The 18,607-nt window shown below is 43.0% G+C and overlaps 1 protein-coding gene across 6 annotated transcripts in view; it reads left to right on the top strand.

Annotated features, from left to right (window-relative positions):
* Cadm1 (cell adhesion molecule 1) overlaps positions 1-18,607 on the top strand; it is a 330,847-nt gene that overhangs the window by 287,172 nt on the left and 25,068 nt on the right. For 2 of the 6 annotated variants that reach the window (XM_028866478.2, XM_028866479.2), the window contains exons 7-9: positions 2,937-3,109; positions 7,880-7,960; positions 18,468-18,500. In XM_028866478.2, coding sequence (XP_028722311.1) covers positions 2,937-3,109; positions 7,880-7,960; positions 18,468-18,500 — 287 coding nt within the window. The remainder of the gene's footprint in view (positions 1-2,936; positions 3,110-7,879; positions 7,961-18,467; positions 18,501-18,607) is intronic. The other 4 variants (XM_028866482.2, XM_028866485.2, XM_028866484.2 and 1 more) reach the window with 3 other exon arrangements.

The raw sequence follows: 18,607 nt of genomic DNA, 5'->3' as shown, positions 1-18,607 counted from the left end.
AGGGCCAGATGTAGACCAAAAAAAAAAGAAAAAAAAAATGCTTCCAAGAAAAGAGCTATACTTGACTGAGAAGCAGCTTTGTAAGTGGGGAGAGCTACTGTCCTCAAGAGAATGTGACTGTCGCTGCCCAGGAGGAGGGGAGAGCTGACAGACTCTCATGTTGCTGAGGAGGGTGACGGACATGCTCTGTTTACCTCTGCACAATAATCCAGCATGAATCAGAAGAGTGGCGTGGATCGCCACTAACATGGCAAACAAGCCTCGAGGCTGTGCTACTGCAGATATCTCAGTTTACTGAGAGCAGAAGGAAGAAGGGAGCAGCTTTTCACCTTCCTAGTAAAATAAAGTGTCTTTAACTCTTTGAGAGGATAAAGCAAACAAAGCGGGGTCCACTGAATCATAGAATGGAAGGACAGGTCAAGTTGGGATTAAGGGCACTGAAATTGTGAGCAGTACTTAATGCGAAAGCAGCAATGAGCTCCCTCTGCTGTCCCCACGGCATGATTTCTTCTGTCCCCTCAGTCGGGTAAGCAGCATCTTCACAATTTCCCTATGGAGACCTCGGAGCATCTTAGCAGTGCTTCCTTCCATGTCCTCGGAGAGAGCTCACCATGTGCTAGTTAAGGAGCCAAGAGGACACTGTTAGAGGGGAGCCTGGCTGTGGCTAGTCCCTTCTCCTTCTCCCACCGCCCTGTATACATGGGCTAGTTAGCCTCCCCTCTGCCTGAGGAGGTAGTTATAAAGATGACCTTTAGAGGAAGGGGGATCTGGTTCTTTTTTGCTTCTTTTCTGGTGCTGTTGGGTTATTTGATCCCAGCTTTGACAAAGCAGTCTTTTTCTCTTTTAAGCCCTTCAAAAAGATTCAGATCTTTCCTTTTATAAAGTGATTTATGCCCTAATTAGCAGTTTCCCTTGTCTCCCAGACAACCCCATGGACCAAGGGAAAACACTTCTCATGGGCCTCTGACTGTTGACAGCACCTGTATTTCAACCACATCAGTTGCATTTGTACTGTTGGGCTTGCTAACCTGTATTTTGTTTCTGTATTTTTTTCTCCTGAAGAAGGTACTGTGTTCGATTGCATGTACCACAGGGACAGTAAATTACATGTTTCCTTCAGGACATTTTTGCCAGAGAGGGTATTTGTTTGTTCCTCTCAAATTGGAAAGGGTATGTGGTTGTGTGAGCAAGCAGGCATTACTCTGTAGCAATCCCTCCTTGCATATTACCTATTTATTTTCTCAAGAAATTGCATACAATAAAAATGGTAATTTAACTTGCCATTATATATTGTGAATATTCTCAGTGCTTACCCCCACTGATTGTTTCAACTGTCAAGCAGCAGGGCGTGAGGTCTGATTGCCAGGCAGCACCATTTGCTACTGCCTACAGGAGGACATATGCAGTACTAACTTTTAAATAATTTACTGCATTGTGATGACAAACCACGTGTAATTAAAGAAAAATTGCAACTTCACATCCCATTTGAACATTGGAATGCTACTTGGCAGGCCTAACTTGAGTATCCGTTCGTCATTTATGCCTGGGTCTCGGCCAATGTCACTGCTCCTAGAGGGAGTGGTAAGGACTGAAAGAAAATTGCTTGCGTGTTCAAACCCGTGTCATCCTTCCTTTCAAATAGAAGTTGGAAACTAACCGTACAACCAGGGAATATGTGCTTGCCCAGCACTCCCGAGGCCCTGGGTGCTGTCTCCAGCATCACACACACTGCACAAAAGAACATGTTTACAGATACACTCTCAGATATGCACTTGGTTTCTTAGGAGCATGAAAGAACCACCTTGAAGAACACAGGTTTCAAGTTCAGTGAGTGAAAGGCAGTTGGTGTCTATGCACGCTTCTCTCCAGAGCATCTTGTCAAATTTGCTTTTCCTTAATGGCTATCCTAAGATATGTGTGGTATTTATTTAAGTCACTAAAAACTTCTTTTTGATAAGCAAATTCCCTTGTTGGACCTAAAGAGTCTACATTGAGATATGTTCTTTCGTCATTAATTCAAGAACCAAATTCACTCATGGGGAAGGTCCAGCCATATCTGGGTCTAGAGGAACTAATACAGGGGGCCAGTTACTGATCAGGGGCAGACAGACAAAGTGGACAGGGCCATCCAAGTGGCATCCCAGGTGGGGAGAGTCAGACTGAAGAGAGAGGAAGTGATTGCATCTTTCCAGAATCAAAGGTAGCTTTTCCCAAAACAGACCAACAGAAAGCTCTGTTGAAGCCCAGGCTGATGGCACAGGTCTGTAATCCCAGCTGCCCTGGAAGCAGAGTCAGGAGACTCACTGCCATTTCAAGGGCAGCCTGATCTACACACCAAGTTCTGGACCAGCTAGGGCAACCTTGAGAGCAAAAGTCAATTAAGGAAGGCTGTTGCTAGAGCCAGCATGGTCAGTCCCATCAGAGGAAGGAAGGGAGATGGCGAGGGCTGCTCGGATGTCAGGGTCCATTTATAACTCCCAAGCGGCTTCTGAGCAAGCAAACATTTGGTATGTTAGTAACCATGAGGTTGTTGCATGCACCACTATCCAAGACCTTGCTTTTTTTTTCCTCTCTAATTAATGAGATGATTAACAACGGGTGAGCTCTGTCCTGGCTGAATTGGTGTGAAACCACACAGCAGGGCATGTGAGTTGGGCACGTTGGGTTATTTGCTCACTTACTGAAGATGAATTGGAACTAAAACTCCCACTTACCGAGTCTTGAAGATTTCTAAACACCTGATTATGTTTTTTAAAATAATATCCCAAGTATACGTTTGGCCATTGCATGATCTTCATTCTATGAACTTCACATGTCTTCAGTGGGTCCGGTTAACTGCATCACCCCGAATGTGATTAGTTGGCTGCACGGGTGAGAAACTGGATACAGATACCTGAGTGGGAAATGACCCTGTCTTTCTTGCCTTTGCTCTGCAGGCCTGTGATGGTAACTTGGGTGAGAGTCGATGACGAAATGCCTCAACATGCCGTACTGTCCGGGCCAAACCTGTTCATCAATAACCTAAACAAAACAGATAACGGTACTTACCGTTGTGAGGCTTCTAACACAGTGGGGAAAGCTCACTCGGACTACATGCTGTATGTATACGGTACGTGAGAAGACGAAACGCCTCCCTTCTGGCCCTCTGCATGGAGCTGCTGCCTGGGCTTCACCCCCAAAGCCTTTGGTCATGTTGAAAACCAAAAAACCAGTTGGTGTCCTTCAGGAATTTAAAGAAGCCTGGCCTGAGGTGGACCCTGGTGGTCCCCACCTGTGTGGACAGTGACTGTTCTTTTCTCTCTCTCTAATCGTGGGGGTTTCCCACAAGATCTCAGTCTCTGGTCATGCTGAGTAGGAAGGATGTCCTCAGGCCAGGCCATGGAGATTATGTTAGAAGTAATGTCTGAAAAATTCAACTTTACTGATTAGTGGCGTTCAGCTCAGAAAGTTTATTCCCAGTGGTTTTTTTTTTTTTTTTTTTCTATGATGCCTAGGCTAACCTTTCTCCCACTTTGATGAACAGAACTATCTTATTTTCAACATGGAGCTATTAAATCCAGAAGACTGTGCAAGCCAGTAAACACTCAGAATAAATGCAAGGTCCTTAGTAGTTGCAGAGACCACCTACACCTTCTGCTTTAGACACAAATGTCAACTTTTAAAAAGATGTCATATTTTCTTAACATCTTTCGACAGGGTTATTAAAGCATATTATCATGAATTTCACTTTGGAATCAGCAGATACACATTGAACACCTATGGTGCTGGGCATTTCCCATTCATATCTTGCTGATTTTGTATATTGTGAATATCCTCTATTTAGTTGAGAAGTACACACTCTTTATAGTCTTGTGGTATCAAATTGAATCTCTGTCCAATTGAAATCTCTTCATTTTATACTAAGGAAAAGTCATGCATTGGCCCAACATATGAGTAACCAGAGGCATTGAAATCCTAATATTATAAATATTTGAATATGAGGGCCCCATTTCTGTCTTCGTGATAGCTTTGTAAATATAGGCATTGACACATAAATTATACATATGGAATAATATTTACACTGTACTGTCTCAGAACCTGGGCACCCTCCTTATGAAGGAGAGGCATCTTTAAACAGAGAGAGAGAGGCATCCTTTGTGCCATACCTATGTGAATATGAAATTATAATCTTTAGCCTTTACCTGAGGGATTTTTTTTCCCTGTTAACACATGATTCTCAACCTTCTTCATACTGCAACCCTTTAATACAGTTCCTCATGTTGTGGTAACCCCAACCATAAAATTATTTAGTTGCTAATTCTTAACTGTAATTTTGCTACTGTTATGGATCATTAATGTAAATATCTGTTATGCAACCCCAAAGGGGTCAACACCCACAGATTGAGAACTGCTGCCTTAACATAATATAAAATTAAAGGATCCTGTCAAACCCCTGCATTTGCAAACCTCTAGAGTATGCTGTCTTTGCACGCTGCCCAGTCTCCTAAGTGGTCCATACCTAGCTACTGTTCTCCTCAGTGGTTAAGGAAGTCTACAAAAAGAGAATGGTTCTGCTGCAGAAGTGAGAAAGGTGCCTGGGCACCCAGTTTCAGCTGGCGAGGTGCAGAGCAGTTCTGTGGCACTATTTGGCAGAGATGGGAGGTACTTTCCTCTCTGTGCTTTGCATACATCCCTTCCACCCTGAGGTCTAAGCCTGAGAGAAGTGCCCCTGACATTTGTGCCCAGGTATATAGACATCAGTCTAGTTCTTTTTACAGGCTTCACATTCCAAACAACAGTGAGCACTTTCTGCCCGTCTGTGATGCACTTCTCTGATTCAGAAGACTGAAAACAGTTCAACTGTACCTACTATTCCTACATCTCAAGATGAGAAGAAGAAACATTTTTGAGGCCCTGTTTGACAAACATATTGCATAATTTGGAAAATTAGCTTATAGCCAGAATTTGTTGAGTGTTCCCTTCATGCTGTATCTGGCATTGACAGTTTTAGACGATTTCATCCAATTTCCACAACAACACCATGATCTGTGCTTATCTTTCACCGCATTCGACATGGTCAAGTGAAGCTTAGAACGATCATACAACATGGCCTAGTTCACAGGGTCCCCAGATTGCCTTAGGGCCACCACACTGTCATCCCAAAACCCACTGCGAAGTTGATCTTTGCAGTTCCTCTTACTCATGGCTTTTCAAGAGACCAAGCCCCTCCAAAATAAGATTGGCCTTTTGAGATTAGCTCCCTGGACCATAATGCATTATTTGAAAAGTAAGAATTGTGGGAACTCACCTACTTAGGCAAACATACCTGTATACAGGCATGTCCATGATCCATCCAGCCTCCTAGGGATTCTCTATTTCTTCGTCCCTGCTGGAAGCACCATTGGAATGGCAGGCTAGCATACTAAACCAAAGTATTGCTGGTCTAGTAACAAAACATTCTAACAATTTGGGCAGGAATAGGTAGACTGTCTTTCCAGAGCAATATACTATGGTACTTAAGCAGTTTTTAAAGTACTCTGTGAACTAAAAGTTGATATACTTCTAAAATATTTAATTCTCTGGAAGTCACTTCTCTCCTCAAAGCATCTGGCTGGTTAGAGCCTGAATCCCAGTTGGGTTTGTTCTTTTAGCATCCATGTTTCAAGCACAGCTCATTAGCTCCAGCTCTTTCTGTTTCTCCCTGTGTTTGTTATAATGCTGCACATTGATTTCAGGGCCTCTGGCATAGTGGGTAAGCACTCTCTGATGAGCTACATCCCAGCCCTATGGTTTCGTAAATAGTGGCCTTGTGCTACTCTTCTTACTGAAAATGACCTCAGCAAGGATGTTTCACCTGATAATGGAATCTGATCCATTCAAGATTTCCTGAGCCAGATGTGAAGGACAAGATTTGCCCAGCAGTGATGGAGATCACTGAACGTGTACCATTTTTACATATTGAGAGGTCCTGGTGACCTCTCCCTGACATGTGTCCTCTTGTTCATCTTGTCTGCCTTTTGGTTCGTAATTAAATCTTCAGATCACATTCACCCTCATTCTTACCGTGTGGCACACATCCTATGCTTGGTGCTGTTGCATTTAGGAGTGGTTTTGAAACTAGCATTAGAGGACAGCAGGGCAGGTCTTCTGAGTAGCAGTGTTGCTGTTCAGCAGCAATGCTGTAAGTCAGACAAACAGAAAAACCACATTATTTGTCCCCTGGATGGGCAGGAGGCACTCTCTGGACAGTTTACTTGTAGTGGAAGGAGGCAGGCGGTGTCTCCCTTTCGGGCTCGAGTCTCAGGGCACTCAGCTCACCTGTCTTTAGTTGGCACCTGTCATTGATGTAAATGTGTTCAAACAAGTTGCCCAATCACAAAAACAACTTCCTCACCTGTGGCTTCCATAAAATACACCAAAGGACAAGACTGAAATGATGCTCAGTCATTTCTTATCCTGTTCTTTTAAAAGGGTAATTTAAATTTTAAATTTCATCATTTCTACTTCTTAGAATGAGACTTTGCCTGGAGTCCTTTTTTTTTAGACTCATTGGAGGCTGCATTAAACAACAGTTTAATTTGCTTGTTTCCACATCTTCAAGGAGAAAAACCTGGCACAAAGCAGAACCATGTGCTGTTGGTCCTTCCTTATCAAGTTCATACAAGTCTGATTGTATGAGAGAAGCAGTTGGTGGAGAAAATGAAAACCTTTGATTATTGATCAATGATAGGCAGCATTTCATGCAGCCCTTGCAGCCAAGCCCAAAAGAGTCATTCCATCAACTCCCAGGAAGTTGTGCCAAACCCAGTAAAGGTGCAATATATAATTAAAGTTTTGATGTATTAATTAGACAATCCGAGAGCTCACTTGAAGATAAAAGGACACCAGATGTGTCAGGGAGAAAAAGTTGACGTGCTTTAGATAAAATTTAAAATCAAAAGCCTTCAAATCGTCCTCTGCTCTATTATAGCAGAATGATTGCTTAGTTCAAAGTCTTGCTGACAATTTAACATATTCAGTTTGATCATCTGGGCTTAGATTTTTTTTTTCTTTTTTGCCCTTTCCTTATCCCCAAATAATTTTTGAGATGATAGAAGATACAGTGTATCAAGTACCAGACAGAGGCGTCCTCTCAGGCTCCTGGATTTGAGGGTCAAACATCGTTTATATTTAGCTCTCTTGTTTACAAGGTAGAAGATGTTCTTTCATTTTTATCATTGCGGTCCACTTAGGTCAAGCTTTTAACATGAGCAAAGGCAACTTATTAATATTTATAAGGTGTAAAAATTTATTGACTTTTTAAAAAAATAACATCTCAGTAAAATCTCACTTGCCTGGAACTTGGTCCTCAGTCCGTGGTGACATTCTCTCTTCTTTGTACTTATTATGGATACAGAAGTGGTTTTCCTTCCTGCTGGGATGTATTGATGGAGAATAATGAAGTTAGCATTTGCAGAGAGCATGTGTGCAGCGCCACGTTCATCCTTGGCTGATACAAGCCCTTTAACTGCAGCAGCTCCTTCAACTCTTTCCTCCCATCTGTGAAGTAGAAAGGGACAGCCATTGTACTTTCTCGGCACAGAGGTGACTTAGCCTTGCCTTTAAGATCTGGCCGGGTTAGGGGTTTTGAGTGTTTAGATTTTTTTTTCTCACTTTTCTATTTCCCATTTCATTTGTATTCACTTCATGAACAAGAAAGCTGTTCTTCTTTTCTTAGCTCTTCCAACTGAGGCTTTGGGATGTAGTTTCAGACCTACGTCTCTGAGGGGAAGGAACTTGATGGTTTAAAGAAGGAAGCCAGCCAACCAACATCTCAATGTCTCCATGCCTTCGTTTGTCGTTACTGGTCATTGTTGTGTTCAGCATTGTGGGTTTGATTTTCCTTTTTTTTTTTATCCAGATCCCCCCACAACTATCCCTCCTCCCACAACAACCACCACCACTACCACCACCACCACCACCATCCTTACCATCATCACAGGTATGGTACCTTCATTGCCATTGGAAATGTCCTGAATGTATATTGTCTTTCTGGTATGAACAAGAAGAAGCCTAGCTGTTCCAAGTCCTCTGAGCTTACATGTTCCTTTACTTTGGAACTCCAGAGACACTCGATACTATCTATGCTCTTGAGCTGAATCTTAAGGCTCTAGGAGGAACTTTAACATCTAAGCTGTTAACACATCAGATGACTCGCACCTTAGCATGAGGGAATTCTTTTTGAAGCATCACCACCCAAGGCAAAAACACTAGGAAAAATGGCAGCCTGGCTACTAAAGAGCCCTCCAGTAGCTTCTGCTTGGCCACAGCTGACATGGTAAGTATTATGGCCTGGATCCTGTCTTGATCTTCATCTTAGTCCACATGAAGAAAATACATGCACTAAATTTCAGCATGCCTTCTTGGGCCACACTGCAGAATGCACTGCCATCCTCCTTCCTCTCATGGGTGCCTGCTGGTAGTATGGCTGCATGGGCCTCTTATTGCCTGGGAGATTGTCTTTTCCAAACTGAGCACTCATGTGCACCACCTCTTTTTGATATGGCCTCCCTCCTCATCCTGGTGCCCAGTGGCTCTCAAATAGTTTGATGTTGCTTGACTGGGATTCTTCTGGTCTAGCAAGAGAGGACGGCTTCATGGCTGTACCAACTCCGTGTGCAGGACCTCTTAGACCAGGCCTTCCCCAACTGCTGCTTCCAAGTGTCCACTCTAAGAGGGGAAAGAATCTCTTGAAAAACTGACTTTGCCACCACATAGGTCTGTTACCTAGTAGTGTCCAAGGTCCCTTTGAACCATGTGTCTGGCCATTGCATCCCTAGACTCCTTGATACCCACTGAATATCTCACATGGTGCTCTTCACGTTCCTCTCTTTAGCACTCAATGTCTAGCAACCACCTTCTAGGATCACATTGACTTTTCTGGAGATGTTTTCTTTTCCGTTTGCTCAAGAGTCGATGAGATGACAGAATGCAAGGTGCTCCGTGAGAGGAGGCCTCATCGGTACCGATTACAGTGGGTCCTCTAATCCAGGTGTTCTTTACCTGGCAGCTGTTGCAGTGGGACAGAGGGCTCTGCTGTAACCCACCGTCGAAGGGCTTCCCAAACACTGGCTACAGACACATCTGTGCCTGTGCTAAACGTTACACCTCTGAAAAATCCATCACTTGGTCCCGTGTCTCATTCTAAAGCTGGTTCCGCTAGAACATTTGCTTCCTGATTCTTGTCTGTGTGTTTCTGCTTGAGCTGTCAGTTCCCCTTGCTTCTTAGTTAACTCAGTTTTGTGCATAGTAGACGAATCGCTGGCATCTTCTGTATCATTCATTAGCATATCAAAGATGTTCCTCCTCTGCTTGGATGTCCACAGCAGCCATACTGCTGCTGCTTCATCCTAAGAATTCAGTTCCTTGCCTCTTCTCTAGTTAGTAACCTGGACTGAGTGTGTACTTTTTTATTTTGTGTTTTGTTTGGCTGGCATTGCTGGGATGGAACCCAGGGCCTCTGGAATACTAGGCAAGCACTGGACAGCTGAAATATATCAGTCCTTTAAGCATGTGCTTCTCTTATCAGGTTTCGTAGCTTCCTGTGAAAGGCCTTTTGGATGTCAGAATAAATAACCAAATTATATAGGTATCATTAGCAGTGTGTTCGTCCTTGAAGAAGTATGACCCAGCCTTTGTACCTCCCATGCTAGAAGGTTCTATGTAGGTATCTGTATGGGTTTACTTCTGAAGCCAATAAAGTCCTCACTCATTCTGTGCATAAACTCCCCATTTTCTTGAATGTGGAGCAGCACTTTTCATGTGTGACTGGCCTCATCACTGGCCTAGGGTTTTGTTTTGTTTTTAGAGTGTTAGCATTCCCTGACTTCCCTATCACCACAATCAATCTCCCAAGTCACCTGAGTTGCTCTAATTCACAGCTCTTTTGCTCCCAAGGACCTCCTCCTCTGAGGTCCTCCAACATCTACAACTCATCGTGATCACAGTTGTGGCTGCACAGATTCCATCTAAAAAGAAATTGTTAGAATAAACAACACCATATTTCTGTCCACATCAGAGATGACTTTAATTGGAATGTGTCTACTTCTGTCTCTGCCACTGTCCTCTCCATTCAAAATAACTCAGGATGATCTCACAGGTGTACTTCGGTCTGTGGGTGTTAGCACTTGAATGCTTTCTACACACAAAATGCATCAGTGGTAATGAATGCCCAGATCTTCAGTGACACACCCAAGAGTTATTAAACTAAAATTGCTACTAAAACAGCCTTGTGGAATCCGTCACCTTAATTGATGTGATCTTTCAGGGTTACTGTGTCTTAACAAGCCACCTTCTATATATTTATCTTGCCCAGAAAGCAACCTGTAGAATTTAACGTTTGTTCCTTTCTCCAAACAGATTAAAGGTTATGGACTTGGATGGCTCTGTGTCCCATTTTAAAGGTCCAGGCTAGCCTCTAGATTTAGATAGGTTCCTAAGAATCTTCCAGATGGAATCCTGACAAATGGATAGCTAAATTAATTTCCACTCCTCCTCTCTTGTACTGTTTGGTACGTTTACAGTTGCCATTAGCCTTAAAAGCTTCAACAGCCAAACCCAACGACAGTAACATAAAGCTGGGCTCTAAAGAGAAAAAGAGGAAGCAGCCACAGTCAGCCATTTCTTTCCCCTAAGTCAAGTGCAGTAATTGAAACCCATTCCCCAGGTCAGAGTGTCATTACCAGAAAAACGTACAAATGTGATAGAAAATAGTTTTGGCCTCAAAAGGTCCTGGTTGATTTCTGATTTTTCCAAAAGAAGCATTGCATGGCTATCTTTGACCTTCCCTAAGCAGGGAAATGGAAGTGTTCCCCTTGTAGGGAGACAGGCTGGCATTCTGTTCCGAGTCACCCAACTCTCTCAAAACACACTACAGCTCCATCCTGGAGACCCTTGAAGGGAGGAATCCTATGGGCCTCCAACTCGTCTTTGCCCCCTTCCCCCCAGTTTTATGTTTCCTAGGAGAGCAGTGGCCTTTGCATACTGTCTTCTCCACTTGAAGCAGATCTGGTGACATGTCACTTGCACCTGAAGGGTAGCCATGTCTAAGGAAAATTTGCTGCAGTATGTTAAGTACTAAAAAATACTTAGGCTAGGCATGGTGTTCACACCTTTAATCCCAGCACTGGAGAGGCAGAGGCAGGTGGATCTTTGTGAGTTGGAGGCCGACCTGGTCTGTATAGTGAGGCCTTGTCTCAAAAAAAAAATAGAAAATAAAAATAAAAAATTAGGTATCCATCTTCCATATCAGTAGAGTTGTAGCTTTTCCACTGACATTATGCTAAGACCTCTAGAACAATTTGAGGATAGAATTGGGTGAGAAGTCATGTAGAGCCTCCTTGGCATTTGTCCTAAGCTTCAAAAGTATCTCTCTCATCATTCCTGCTCATTGACATTATGATCATTTGGTTCTGTTCAGCTCTTGGCTTTGAGAAGCTCCCCCTCTCAGTGTTTTATTTCTGATCACATCAAGCTGTCCATGGGGTTTCTTCATTTAAGAGAGTATATGCCATGGCACAGGAACAAACCAGATGAATTGTTTGAACTTTCTTCTTAGGCACCCTCGTGTTTTAGGCCAGGAGCAGCTCCTGTCTTTGTGCCTGGTGGTAGCTTTAGCCTCTTCCTCTCCATTGGGTCAGGTTTCCTTCCTGAAACTTCCTTCGGAGAGCCTCTATGCTTCTCTCCTTAATTAACCTGGATATTGTATTGTTTGTGCCTGGCGGAGTCCTGGCTGGTGCTTGATGGAGAGTGCCATGGAAAGTTCTCAACATTCAGTCACACACACTCTCAACAGTTTAGATACAAAATTCAGGCCAGGGGGAGCTCAACCTGTAGGTCACACTGTACACACAACTGCCATAAATTAAAAAAAAAATTAAAACAGCCTTAGAATAAGAATGAATAGCTATAGGCCAGATTGTGAGACGCATTTAAATATCCTTTCATAAGAATGAAGTAGGTCATTTCTAAATGAGTTTTTCTCTTTTTTTAAAGCATGTATTCAATTAAATATTTAGTGTTTCTTGGAAAAGAAATAGCATGGTTTCTCTTATTGGTGTCAAAGCACTCAAGCCAATATACCTGGGAGGAAATGACTCCTAGCCTCAGGCCTATGTTATTATTTAGGCTTTCATAGCTTGATATCATAGGCTTTTTCAATGTTAATGTGGATCAGATCCTACAAAGAAGGCAGACACAGGCTTTATCTTTCTGTGGTATTTGGAGAGTATGCCAGTAAGGGAACTTACACCCGACATGCATGCGGTGTCTTAGATGTAAAGGAGAGGACATGTATGCTTGGTGCTAAGTCTATGGTGTGGCCATCTAAGTACTAATAGAGCCTTGCTCCACATAGAGCTCTCAGTTCCCCATGTCTGAGTCTAGTGATTCCATTTATGCTGTTGGTATTGGCAGGGTGCAAGGGCTCTAAGCTGATCTGCTTTTAACTATGCATTCCTTAAAGATTGAGCACCCACGGTGTTTACAGAAAAGGACTTCTTAAATTCCTTCCTGTACAGTTGAGAGATGCCATGCAACTGAAGTATTAAGTGTCAAAGGCTGTTGGTGCCACAGGAGAGCATCACAGAAGTGCTTTATGCTCAGTGCTATCAAAGAACAGATAGAATGTGGATACGAAAGAGTAGCATTTGGAAATTAAGCATGAAGACCCCGTAGTACTTCTAGCATCTCTCTTCAAGGTGTGTCTATTTATGTTGCCTAGAGTAAGCCTCCTATTTTTCTAGGAAACACACATCCTTCATCCTAGAACGTTTACTGAATTGTCTTCTTCCTAGAGTTGGCATCTACTCCGTTAATGCCGTCTCCCCCTCATGTGCTGAACACTTACATCAGGTACAGAGTGGAACTGATAGGCCAGTATGCCTGAGGACAACAATATTACTAGGGTCCTAATTAATATTAGTGAGCCTCTTTTTACCTACTATACCACCTTTGCATGTCCATTTCTTTTCATACTGTCCTGTCTACATTTTCATTTTGCCAGTAATTGTAAAACCACTACCTCATATTCAACCACATTACCCATGCTGGTTTAGGAAGGAGCAGAAGAAACTAAGAGAACGACAGATATTGAAAGTCATCAGATTCAACATTTTTTTTAACAGAATGAGGGGTGGAAAGTGAGGTGAGATGTCTTTATTCTACGATTTCCTTGGTAATTTTCCTAAGTATATGTTCTTTATTTAAACATTTGTCCTGGAGATAGAGATCCAACCAGTTTCTGTGCTCAACATCTGTCAATGAAGCACATAATAACAGTAGCACAGATATGAATTTCTTGGGATTCAGAAGCGATACCTGGAGCTCTCCCAGCAGTAGGAACATGGGAATGAAGGGCAGTCTGCCAGGATCTCCTGCAAGATGAGTCTCATCAGCCTTGAAGAGCCCCGCCCCCTTTTCTCTGTGGCCATCACTACCTGCAGCCCTTCCAGCTTTCCCTCCCTGGGCTTGTGTCCTGACCCCTTGGTCCCTTCCCACTGGCATTTAGAGACAATGCCATAGGGATTGTTTTCCCTGTTAAAGGAAGCCACTCTACAGATTCTGATTATTTTGCAGAACATCTGGTTTGCAAATGAGACGATCTCTGGGGCATGGGCTGCGCAGAGTGAACAATTTTGAAGACACTTTTAACAAAACTTGAAATTGCTTAACAACAACAACAAAATCAGCTCCCCTTCCTGCTGTTCTGGGGCTGGGGAGGCAGCTCCATGGGGAAAGTGCCTTCTCCTCAAGCATGAAAGCCTAAGTTAGGGTTCCCCAACACTCATGAAAGAAGCTGGGTGTGGCAGTCTGTACAGATAGTCCCAGCCCTTGGGAGCAGAGACAAGAGCATTCCAGGAACGCACAGCCACCTATTCTACACAAAACGGTGTGCTCCAGGTTTAGTGAGAGATTCTGTCTCAAAGATAGGTAGGTAGGTAGGTAGGTAGGTAGGTAGGTAGGTAGGTAGGTAGGTAGATAGATAGATAGATAGATAGATAGATAGATAGATAGATAGATAGATAGATAGATAGATAGATAGAGGTGGAGAAGCAGTTGAGGACATCCTGGTCGACCCCTTGTCTCTACATGCACCCACACAGGTGAGTACACACACTCATACTTGTTAATCCCCTCCTCCCCCGCCTCTCCTCCACCTCGTAAAATAGCTTTCTGTCCTAGGGCACTTGGTTTAGGCCTTTTAGCTTAGCTCTGTTCCTAGCCACTTCCTCCATCATTAAAAAATAGTAGATTAATTAAGCAGAACATAGGTGACAAGGAAATTAATTGGAAAACTAGTAGAAAATACATTTCAAACTCAAATTTCCCAGCACTTATTATTTTCTTTCAACAGATTTCAAGTAATTTGGAGTGGGGGGGAGGAAAAAGAAAAATACCCATATTTAATATATATTGGCAAGCACAGCACAGCTATGAAGTCAAATTGTCAGGGGAATTCTTTGCCTGCCCTGGTGCTGAGATTTAAAGCCCCTTCATAGCAGAGACTGAAGAGGAATTCAATTAAGAAAGCCCGTTGGTTCCGTATTGACTTTGGTTAAGAAAATAAACTAGGGGAAAGTGTATTAAAATGTTGCCAGACTGCTTGTCCCACTTCCTTCTAAGCTTACGGCTGGCAAACCAGGAGAGTTTGAATTCCTTACATCCACGCGCTGCTCCAGGGTCAGCTGGTTTCTCCAGGTTGTACCCATGGCATTTTTTAATGTCCACCCTGGTCTTACATAACCATGTGCCGCCTGACTCTGTGTCATAATGCAAGAACAGCACAGATCAATTGGTAAGGAAAGTATTTAAGGTGGTGAATTTAATTTTGTTCTAGCATTTTCATTTTCAGTTATGGCACCCGTTGTGTTTGAGACCACGGACTAATTTATGGATTAGTTTTAAGCCCCCAGTCTGTCACACTCAATGAACAATTCTAAGTTGGAGAGAATCCATCTGAAAGGATTAGAATGGGCCACAGTGGGGCTTACACATGACTGTTGCAACTAAATATTGCCCAGCTGCCTCTCAGGCAGGTTGGGTTTTTTTCCCCTATTCTTGGCTACTTGGTTAAATGACTACTGTCTCCAATCTCACAAATTGCTGTGGCTTTTTCATTTTGCAAATATCTTGTACCTCAGTGTGCAATATCTGTGATTGTTTTGTTGATTTGAGGCAGGGCCACATTAACTGTTTGCAGGGCTGTGAGCTTAAGAAGCAAAGTCAGTGTTGTGAAAGAATACCTGCCAAGTCAGTGTGAGCCCTATCTCACATCCCTTCTTTTGACTGTAAACTCATAAAACAGCTAGGAAAAGCCGACTGTGTAAAACTGTGTACACTCGGCGTTTGGGAGCACAGAAATTGGCTTGGTTTTTATTTGTTTGCTTCTTTCTTTTAAACATATGCACAAATGCATTTGCCCTCACTATAATTAAACTAGAGACAATGGTTTAGCTAAAACTCTTTTGTATATTAGAGCCAATGTCTCCCATTCAACTTTTTGTGACTTCTTTTTCTCATAGACCTAGCTCAAAGATTTTTTTTAAAGACAACACAATAAGGTTTAAAAACCTTTTTGAGGGCAGTTAGACACTAATTTTTAAGCTATTTATTGCATTTATAACTTACATTGGAAATGTCTACATTTGCCCACCAAATTAAAATATTATAAAATGCCCTAGTGACCACCCCAGAAGCTGATACTTGGAGAGTAGACTTGCACTTTTCTCCATTTTCTGATGAAGACACCCAAATAAATCATGTTTCACAGCTCTGTAAACTCACCCCAGAGCCAAGCTGTCTATGGTTTCTGCGTGGTGTCATAATGCAATTACAAAGGAGAATTAGATCCTGTCCTAGCACCCCCACCCTATGGGGTGTACACAGTCACTTCTAAAGCATTTTCCCTTCTCTCTTGACTTGAAATAGCCTCTGCTCAGGTCGCATACCAGATGCTCTGTGAGAAACAGAGTCAATAGCTCCCCAGACACACTCTTAATCCTGATTTCAACCCCATAGCCCACCTGTGTTCCTGCGGCAGCATCTCATCCTTTGCTGCTGGTAGGTTTGCCATTTCCAACTGCAGTAATCATGTTGTTTGACTTGAATATGTGTTTGCTTAACTGTTTTAGAGTTTTTTTTCCTCAATATCCCCTTTTCTCTTCTGTTGGGTTCAATTGATGGATTTCGCATCCCTAAAGTTGGGAGAAAAATGCACTATGGTTATGGCTGCATTTATTGTCTGCTGCCCATGTAAGAGCTGACGCCTGGCTTCATCTGGTTTAATTTGGTCATGAAGTTGACATAATGTTGTAATACAGGAAGACAGTAAATTGGGATCATTGGTCAATGCTCAGATCTGATTTTTGAGACTTCTAACTAACCCTCATGTTTTAATACACCCCCTTTTTTCACTTTATACTAATGAAATTTTTACCTGGTCAAAAAAAAAGTTATGTTAGAAGTGCTACCACAAAAATAATGAGCCAAAGCATTTATTGCTTTTTCTCTTCTGTTTTGGAAAGGAGCCAATGCCTGCCCATAAAATGTATTACATGCATATGAATGTTTATACAAATATGCCTTGATCCTGCCCCTCAAATTTAAAGTGCCTCAAACCAATGTTGAACTTGGATGTCTCAACTCTAGAGATGTCTCTGTCATCTTTAAGGATCTGGTGTAGAATTTGTTTCAACTGTACAATTTCCTGTGTTGTTTTCACTGCTATTTTAGGCACACAGACTTGACTTGTAAGTATTATATTCTTCTGCAGTGTATTTTATGGTTTTCCCTCCTTCCTCTATCCTTGAGAAATTTAGTGATCAGTTATATCAAGCTGCATTGGCCTCTCAGACCTGTGGTAAATTCTGGCTCCTTAGAAGGGCTCTGATTTTTTTATGGAAATAGGGCCCCTGTTGTCCCAGAAAGCATGCCAACTGAAGGGGAACGCCAGTGTGAATTCATGTGTCATATTTATACATCAGAAGCTCCAGGCTCATTCAACACCTCCCCCCTCAAAAAAAAAAATTCTATGTTTGATGTTCTGGTGCATTTAAACATTGCCTATGTCAAGTTCGAGTCATTGGAAGCAATTGCCAGCTAAAGACCTCCATCATAAAAATGACAGGGAATTGTTTGTGATTTTTAACCCTCAATGTCCCACCTCACCAGCAGCAGCTTATGACTAGGGAGCAGCTGGTACAAGAAACACAAACTGCAGAAGTGAAAAAGAAAGCATTTCTAGTGCATTGATGTTAGAGTGAGGTTGGCTAGAAGAACTGTATTTAAGATGACTGGAAAAAGAATGCCATTGTGCACTTCGTTAGCTAGTCACCTCCTTTCTGTAGCCAAAAGTAAAGAGAAAATTCATTTCTTGAGTGCTTTGGGGGAATTTTCCTGTGAAGAGAAGCCATTGCCACAACCTGATAGGAACAAACTCCAACAACTTCAACGGTAGAAGAGGCAGGCCACAAGGAAGAGAGCGCCAACCAAGGTGATGGCTTTGTCTCCTGACCCAGCCAGGACAGCAGAATCCTGACCGCCATACCTGGGGATGTGGTACTGAATACAGGGATGACTGGATCCTTGAGATTTGGAAATTCTCAAGCGATGTTTGTCCAGTTGTGTGAACATGTCTGTTTTTATGACAGGCTTCATAGATTATAACGTATCTTGTAGAGAGTGAAGAATCCAGGGTGTATGTGTGTGTGTGCGTGTGCGTGTGCGTGTGCGTGTGCGTGTGCGCGTGCGCGTGCGCGTGCGCGTGCGCGTGCGTGTGTGTGTGTGTGTGTGTGTGTGTGTGTGTGTGTGTGTGTCTTGAACATGTTCACTCCCACGGCCTCTCCACGAATTGAACTTACCAGCTAACTTCTGATGAAATAATACAGTGGATGGAGAACCTGAATCTTTATGTTGCACATTCAGCTATGAGCATCAGCTGGAAACGTGTCTTCCTAAAAGTGGAGTTGATTCCTGTGATGCTTAATTGCCAGTCCAGAAGCCCCAACACCCGGGTGGGTTGGGTCACACAAAGGCAATGTTTGAATGTCTGAATCCATTGTTTAACCAGCCTTCCACCTGAGCTTTTCTGTGCAGTCCTGGGCTTCGATGCTTTAAGAACCATCTAGCAGTCACTGAGTTTGCACTGGTGTTTCTCATCACTTTGCATGTCCTCCTGACTATTGACTCGCAAACACGTGTCCTGGCAAGACCCCCAGAACCAAAGAATTTACTGTTTTCCTCCCTGGCTCGCAGCTTTGAGCTCAAGGCATGTCTTAAACAGTGCGCTCACTTCAGATGCTCCTTGCTTCTCATTTAGTATTGCTTGTCACGCGGTGGTCTTTGAAAGCTTGCTCATATATTATCTGTTCCATTTTTTTCCATTCTCCCTTTTTTTGCATGCCGTTCCTCCTGTTCCTCCCCTTCCTCCAACCCTCTGTTCCCGTCTGTAGACACCACGGCGACGACAGAACCAGCAGTTCACGGTTGGTATCACATTACTGTTTATCTACTTTCTCAGCGCTGCTGAGAGGCAAGGCAAGCCTGGGAAAAAGAAAGAGAAATGCAGTCTTCAAGGGAACTCGGGCTCCGA

Source organism: Peromyscus leucopus, chromosome 7 (genome assembly GCF_004664715.2).
Source record: "Peromyscus leucopus breed LL Stock chromosome 7, UCI_PerLeu_2.1, whole genome shotgun sequence".
In the NCBI taxonomy this organism is placed as follows: Eukaryota; Metazoa; Chordata; class Mammalia; order Rodentia; family Cricetidae; genus Peromyscus; species Peromyscus leucopus.
Note: the sequence above shows the minus strand (reverse complement) of the source record. Positions and strands in the feature narration are given on the sequence as shown.